The sequence below is a fragment of the Palaemon carinicauda genome, chromosome 28 (genome assembly GCF_036898095.1).
Source record: "Palaemon carinicauda isolate YSFRI2023 chromosome 28, ASM3689809v2, whole genome shotgun sequence".
Classification (NCBI taxonomy): Eukaryota; Metazoa; Arthropoda; class Malacostraca; order Decapoda; family Palaemonidae; genus Palaemon; species Palaemon carinicauda.
This window is the reverse complement of record NC_090752.1, coordinates 4708994-4716493: the sequence shown is the minus strand read 5'-3', so window position 1 is coordinate 4716493 and position 7500 is coordinate 4708994. Positions and strand designations below refer to the sequence as shown.

General features: G+C 34.0%; 1 protein-coding gene and 1 long non-coding RNA gene across 2 annotated transcripts in view; one reads left to right on the top strand and one right to left on the bottom strand.

Annotated features, from left to right (window-relative positions):
- Positions 1-7500, bottom strand: part of LOC137621436 (uncharacterized) — a 64358-nt gene that overhangs the window by 40675 nt on the left and 16183 nt on the right. The window lies entirely within an intron of this gene.
- Positions 1-7500, top strand: part of LOC137621435 (uncharacterized transporter YutK-like) — a 42352-nt gene that overhangs the window by 20238 nt on the left and 14614 nt on the right. Inside the window, exons 5-9 of the mRNA XM_068351731.1 lie at positions 1283-1368; positions 4592-4745; positions 5001-5198; positions 5491-5652; positions 6085-6338. Coding sequence (XP_068207832.1) covers positions 1283-1368; positions 4592-4745; positions 5001-5198; positions 5491-5652; positions 6085-6338 — 854 coding nt within the window. The remainder of the gene's footprint in view (positions 1-1282; positions 1369-4591; positions 4746-5000; positions 5199-5490; positions 5653-6084; positions 6339-7500) is intronic.

Genomic DNA, 7500 nt, shown 5'->3' with positions numbered 1-7500 from the left:
ATTGAGTTTGTTCTACTGACGGCATACACAAACAAAACTATTTTTATATCGATTTCCAGGTAATAAACGAGTCATAACACTGATAACTAAGTTACATAATGATTAACTCCTCAATCCATCGTCTTAAGAAAGTGATAAATATCAAAATTACGTTTAAGCTTTCAAAATAATCCCAGTCTTTATGCTACGTTTGATATAAAGTAAAAATAAATAAATTATTGATCTAGATGTCCGTGATTCAATTCTACAGTTCCAATTAGCATTAGTCAATCTTACATTCTTTCTGATATGAAAGAAATGTTTATTCAAGATCTAAAATTATTCAATTTCCAGCGAATAAAAAGACGTTCGTCGAAATAGGAACAGAATTAATAGGAAACCAGATTAAGGAAACGTAGGGACAGTTTCTATGGATTCTTTATTTTAACAACATTTAATCATATACTGATGAAGGCATTGGTTACCCATAAAGTTCGCTAACAAATGTATATGGGACGTTTTTCAAGTTATGAATACAACAGAAAATAAGAAAAAGAAAGGTCTTTGATTTAGTTTCCCTCTATATCAAATTAAACAGAATTATGTAACTAGTCATTTATTTTAAATTGCTTAAGACTATTAAATTAAACAGAATTATGTAAAAAGTCATTTTTTTTTAAATTGCCTAAGATTATTAAATTAAACCAAATTAAGTAATGGGTAATTTTTTTTATTTTTTTTTTTGAAATTGCATAAGACTTAAATTTAACAGAATTATGTAGAGTAAATTTTTTAATTGCCTAAGACTAATAAATTAAACAGAATTATGTAGAGTAATTTTTTTAATTGCCTAAGATTATTAAATTAAAACAAATTAAGAAATGGGTCATTTTTTTTTTTTTTTTGAAATTGCATCAGACTTAAATTAAACAGAATTATGTAGAGTAAATTTGTTAATTGCCTAAGACTAATAAATTAAACAGAATTATGTACCGAGTCAATTTTTTAAAATTGCCTATGACCTATTTTGTACAGTCATTTTTTTTAAAATTGCCTATGACCTATTTTGTACAGTCATTTTTTCTTTAAAAATTGCCTATGACCTATTTTTTGACATTCTATGCCTATGGTATCCAAGGTGTTCCTCGGGTTTGGGCTAGTTAAAAGCTCCATGTTGCAAATCCTATTGGTTTTCCCCTCTGAAATATTTTAAGTAATTAACTTGAAAATTAGTCATTAAATTTGAAATTACTAATTAATTTCGAAATTAGCATATCTAAATGAATTGACTCTTATTTTCCAGATCATCAAGCCCCTTTTCGGGAAAACTATATACCGAGTTGTAATCAAACCTCTAGCGAAGATGATCAATGAAGCTTTCAGTCATACGTAAGTAATCAGGAGAAGTATGTTTTTTTTTTTTTTTTTTTTTTTTTTTTTTTTTAATTAAGTAGTTGGTTCATGCGAGATAACTATATTATGGAGGGGGGGGGGAGAAAAATTAAATCACCGACTCCATTTACTGTACCTATAACAACATATAAAAAGATACACATGTATATAGCAACATACATGAATATGATTATTATAACACACACATATACATGCATACATATATAGATATATATATATATATATATATATATATAGAGAGAGAGAGAGAGAGAGAGAGAGAGAGAGAGAGAGAGAGAGAGAGAGAGAGAGGGAGAGAGAGAGAGAGAGAGAGAGAGGCCTATGTATATATATATATGTATATATATAGAGGCTTATGTATATATATACATATATATATATATATATATATATAGAGAGAGAGAGAGAGAGAGAGAGAGAGAGAGAGAGAGAGAGAGAGAGAGAGAGAGAGAGAGGCCTATATATATATATATATATATATATATATATATATATATATATATATATATATTTATATATATATAAATAAATATGTCTATCAATCTATCTATATATATATATATATATATATATATATAATATTATTTTCATTAAATTAAAATAAATATACAAGGTGAAAATCTTGCGACATCTGGCAAAAATGAGGAGACAAATAATAAGAAAGCAGATCTATGACCATTTCCTCCCAACAGACCGCACGTGTCCCAAAGGACCATGCCTGACCTTTCATGAGCAGACTCGTAACATTTCATGAGAAGGTCAAGGTCAAGGTCAGCGTTCGATTGACACATGAAACTCTTATTTTTTCTTATTAAAATTGTCATGATTAAAATTACTACTACTACTACTACTACTACTACTATTATTATCATCATCATCAATCAGTATAAAGTTTTTCATATCTACATGAATCTTACGTAATCATCATCATCATCATCATCATCATCATCATCATCATCATCATAATAATAATAATAATAATAATAATAATAATATCTTTATCGTCACAATTCTATAATAAGATCAAAATGCACTTCAGTCTACGTGTTTATGTATAAATATCAATGGAAATTATTACAAAAATATTTGACATCCAAAATGGAAGCAAAACACCTTTATTTTTATATAAAACATTCATGACACAAACATATCCGTACTTGACCCCTTATAAAACTATAGGTAAATTATACAAATTTCAAAAGAACATTCTCTATAACAGATATAATATTCTCTATAACAGATATAAGTACACATTCATCTGCAATATAAATGCCTTGAAATACTTTAGCAATCTTGTTTAAAGGTTTAAAGGTCGCTCATGAATGGCAGAGGCAAGGGACAGTGATATTTCCCTAGCAATCAGAACAATGCCCTAGAGACTGACCATATATGATTAGCGCCCAAGCCTCCTCTCCACCCAAGCTAGGACCAGGGAGGGCCAGGCAGTGGCTGCTGATGACTCAGCAGATAGACCTATAGGCTCCCCCAAACCCCCCAACCTTAGCTCACAAGGATGGTAAGGTTGCAGACACTAATGGCACTAACGAGTCTGAGCGGGACTCGAACCCCCGACTGGCAAACACCAGGCAGAGACGTTACCAATCAGGCCACAGCAACAATAGCACTGATTAACAGAGTTTGACCAAGGCACCAGCCACCCGTTGAGATACCATCGCTAGAGAATTACTGGGTCCTTTGACTAGCCAGATAGTACCGTACTACACAGGATACCTCTCTGGTTACGGCTCTTGTTTGCCTACACATTCACCGAATAGTCTGGCATATTCTTTACATATTTACCTCTTTCATCATGCACCTGATAACACTAAAATAACAGAAAAATTCTTCTTCACTCAAGGTGTTAACTCTACACTGTAATTGCTCATTGGTTACTTTCCATTAAATAAGGGTAGAAGACACACTTTAGCTATGGTAAGTAGCTCTTCTTGGGGAAGGACTATCCAAAATTAAACAATTGTTTTCTATTCTTGGGTAGAGCTATAGCCTCTCTACTATGGTCTTCCACTGTCTTAGGTTAGAGTTCTCTTGCTTGAGAGTAAACTCAAGCATACTTTTCTATTTCCTTTCCTCACTAGACTCTTTTCCTTGTTGGAGCCCTTGGGCTTATAGATCCTGTGTTACCAACTCGGGTGGTAGCTTAGCTAATAATAATAATAATAATAATAATAATAATAATAATAATAATAAAAGGAAGCGTTATTATAATTATCATTATGATTATTACTATAAGTTAATTCAGCCTGACTACTAAGTCACCTTTCTAGATTGTCATAAGCCTATATCTAGAATGAGTTATTCTTAGAGATGTTAAAGAAGATGGACAGCAAGGTGGGAAGGGACTAGTCGGATGGATGGGGAAAAGTAGAAGCCAAAAAACTATGCAAATGAGGGCCAAAAGCGCACAGCTGCAGAGAACCTTCATCACTTTCCATATTACTCCAAACAAGAACTCGGGAAGTGGTGTCCACTATGAAATTGATTGGCATGACCAAGTAGTCTTTTTTGAGACTTTCAACTTTGTCTACGTGCATCAAGTGGGAATGGATGTATGGTTAAAGGCAACAATGCTATAAGCTGAAAATGCAAGTGCAACCAGGAGCTAAACTGCCTAAGGTATATTGACAAACCCTCAAATATTAACTACAGTGCAGTGTGGAGTGCACTGATGGGTCAAACACCAGCTGTGGAGACAAATACTGTGGGTGAGCCACTCAACAGCCCAGCGAAGTGACTCGGTAGTCTAATTAAGCTATTTTGTAATGCTATCCGCAATTATTTTTCTTTCCTGCTATCAACATAGAAGAAATTCAGATTTCCTGCAGTGTGTTATAATGGCAGCCCAATATTTCCAGAGCACATGGTCTAGATACAAATTAACCGATGAAGAAAATGTTTTTAAGAGATCCTATCAAGATTAAAATATTTTTTGAACTAATCCATCAGTTTACTTTGTTGCCACAAAAACTGTCATCAATGATAAGAAGGGAGATTTTAGGAAAGTTTAAATACTTCATAGCCAACTACATTTTGATAATAACCTTTTCATATTGCATATTACTGCCCAAGGATGATCCTTCTCCCTACCTTTATTGGTATAAGTTCTGACTGGCCTTAGAAAATGTAAACATGTTCTCTACTGAGAGTTCTCATTATCATTTATTAATGATTTCTCCTAAAGGATAGTGGCTGTCATATTTACTCTGGCGATATTCGGAGGGCTGTTGGCATTCCTCATAGTTGACGCCTGGGACGAGATCTGGCGTCTTCAGTCGCTCATCGGCATCGTCGTCTTGATCCTATTTGGATTCATTTTTTCTACTGCTCCGGGAAAGGTTAGTGGATATTTCTACCTTAAACTGATTTATCAACATGAAATTCAAATTAACTTTAAGAATAAATCGTGTGGCTAACATACGAGAAAGTTCTTCGTATCAAATGGTGCGTAGTTTCAAAGTATTTTCAGCTTTTATGCACGGGAGAGTAGGGTATGTATACATATTTGCACATGTACAAAACTTCAATTGCATATAATACAGCTCAGTAGCTACCCGTATATATAATGTAATTGCCCCCATTTCTGTAACTAGATTAGATGGCGCCACATCCTCTGGGGGCTAGCCATCCAGTTTATCCTAGGCCTACTCATCCTGAAGTGGCCAGTTGGAGCAGCAATCTTCAATTGCCTTTCTGGAAAAGTCACAACCTTCTTGGGTTTTACAGACGTTGGATCGGCATTTGTGTTTGGAGATTACCTGGTGAAAGATTTGAAAGTATTTGCTTTTAAGGTAAATTTATAGTCATGTTGTTCTATTCTGGCGTTATTTGCAGTCTAATATGGAACACGTATGCTTCTTGAATTAAACAGATGTAGTGACTTCTGTTAAAAAACAAAAGATGAAAAACTAGCAAGAGAAATATACAAGCAATTCAAGCATCCCTTATAAAGATGTTTGACTATGCTAAGTATTATCATTCCATCTCTTGTACCTGATCTTGAACATAAACTTCACATAGATGAGAGTAACCCATGGAGAATTGCCCCAGCAATCTAACTAATGATGTGCCTCCTCTATGCAGGTCCTCCCAGTGACGCTATATTTCAGTTTCTGCATCCAAATTCTTTATTACTTCGGCATCATGCAGTGGTTTGTGCTCAAGTTAGGATGGTGTCTCCAGGTAACAATAGGAACTACTGCTTGCGAAAGTGTTAATGCTGCTGCTAATATATTTCTGGGTCAGGTAAGCTACTGAGAACTTTTTTAATGGGCAATAATTCATGGTAAGTAAATAATAAAAAATGAGAGCAAATAATATGCATAGGTTTACCCTTTCCAGTGCTCAAAGCATCTCGCATCTTAGTTTGGTTAGACAGGTACCTTTAAGTAGTCTTCAAATATGGCTGAATCTTTTGTTGTCCTTAGTGATTCGTATTTGTCTTAGTGAAAATTTAGTTTTTACCACTTCAAATACCTTGAATTTTGACTAAGTTACATTTAGAAATCCCTGAAAATTTAATGCTATGAAAACTATTAGAACAAAAATGCATGCGAGTATAGCCAATTCTAAACGCAATAAGTTCATCATTCAACTGAGGTCCTTGTGATCTTTGATATCCTAATGCATCACAGACCTTCCTCTTCATAACGAAGGGTTTAATCTCTTTACAACTAGACAGAGGCTCCACTTCTCATCAAGCCATATTTGTGGAAAATGACAAAATCTGAAATCCACGCTGTCATGACTGGAGGATTTGCCACAATCGCTGGATCTGTGATGGCTGCTTATATCAGTTTCGGCATCGACGCTGCCAGCTTGCTCTCAGCTTCGGTCATGAACGCTCCTGCTGCCCTGGCGCTCTCAAAACTCTTTTACCCAGAAATAGAAAAATCCAAGACGACCACTAACGACATCAAGATTGGAAGAGGGTATGTTTCTAATACACACTTAACCCTTTTACCCCTAGGCTCTTTGGAAATTTCCAATCCTTAACCCCCAAGGGGTTATTTTTTCCCCAGCACATTTTGCAGTATATTTTTTTTTAAATTGCTCTTACAGCCTTAATTTTTGTCATAGAGAGGTCAGGTTGGTCTCATTCTCTTGGAAAATGCCTGAATTTTCTCAAAAAATTATCAAAAATATGAAAAAAATTTTCATAGCATTTTTTTGCAAGGACGTACCGGTACATCCATGGGGGTAAAGGGATGAGTTTTGTGAAATGCACCAGTACGTCCTTTGGGGGTAAAAGGGTTAATCCATTTATTCTCAACCATGATAGAGTTTTATCCCAGAGAAAAATCTCAAACACCAAGGATATCAGAACTGGTAGAGGGTATGTTTTTAAAGCAGATATTCAAACTCGGTATCCTAACTATAGAAAGTTTGTGTAATTAAAAAATCCAAAATCACTACCAAGGTTATCAAAACTATCCGCGTACATTTTATGAACAGGGTGTTGACCCTAAAGCTCCTAACCCTTACCATTTTACCTAGAAATAGAATATTCTAGTATGTCCAACAAGGATAAAAATAGAAAATTATAAGTTTATAAGACCTTAACAAAAAGAAATTGTCACTAAAATTCCTGCTCTTTTTGGAGACGTTCTCATAAACTAATCTTAGTACAAAATCTACTTAAGGAATTTAAAATTTTTTCATCATATACCTGAACAGATTTACTTTCCATAGCTATATGATTTTATATATTCTGTAAAATTTTCACCAGTAAATAATAAAAAAATTAAGACTTTCTGGATGTAACATACATCCAAAGGTGCTAAAGGAAGCAGAACTCCCAGGATGTAGAATGTCTGAATTAGCGCTTAAAGGGTTAATGCATATTATTTAAAAAGGATGCACATAAAATACATCAAATTTTCGACCTGGAAGCAGAGAAATCCAAAGATATCAAAATTGGAAGGAGATAGGTTTGTAAAAGGTTTTGAAATTTGCTTACTTTCCAGAGGGAAATTATTTTTGAGGAAAATCCTAAGGTAATGGGTGAATTGAAGTTTCTTTAAATTTAACGCATGTTTTAATTGTGAAAGAATGTTTGAGGAATACAAACAAGCATGATTCTTCTATTTGCTT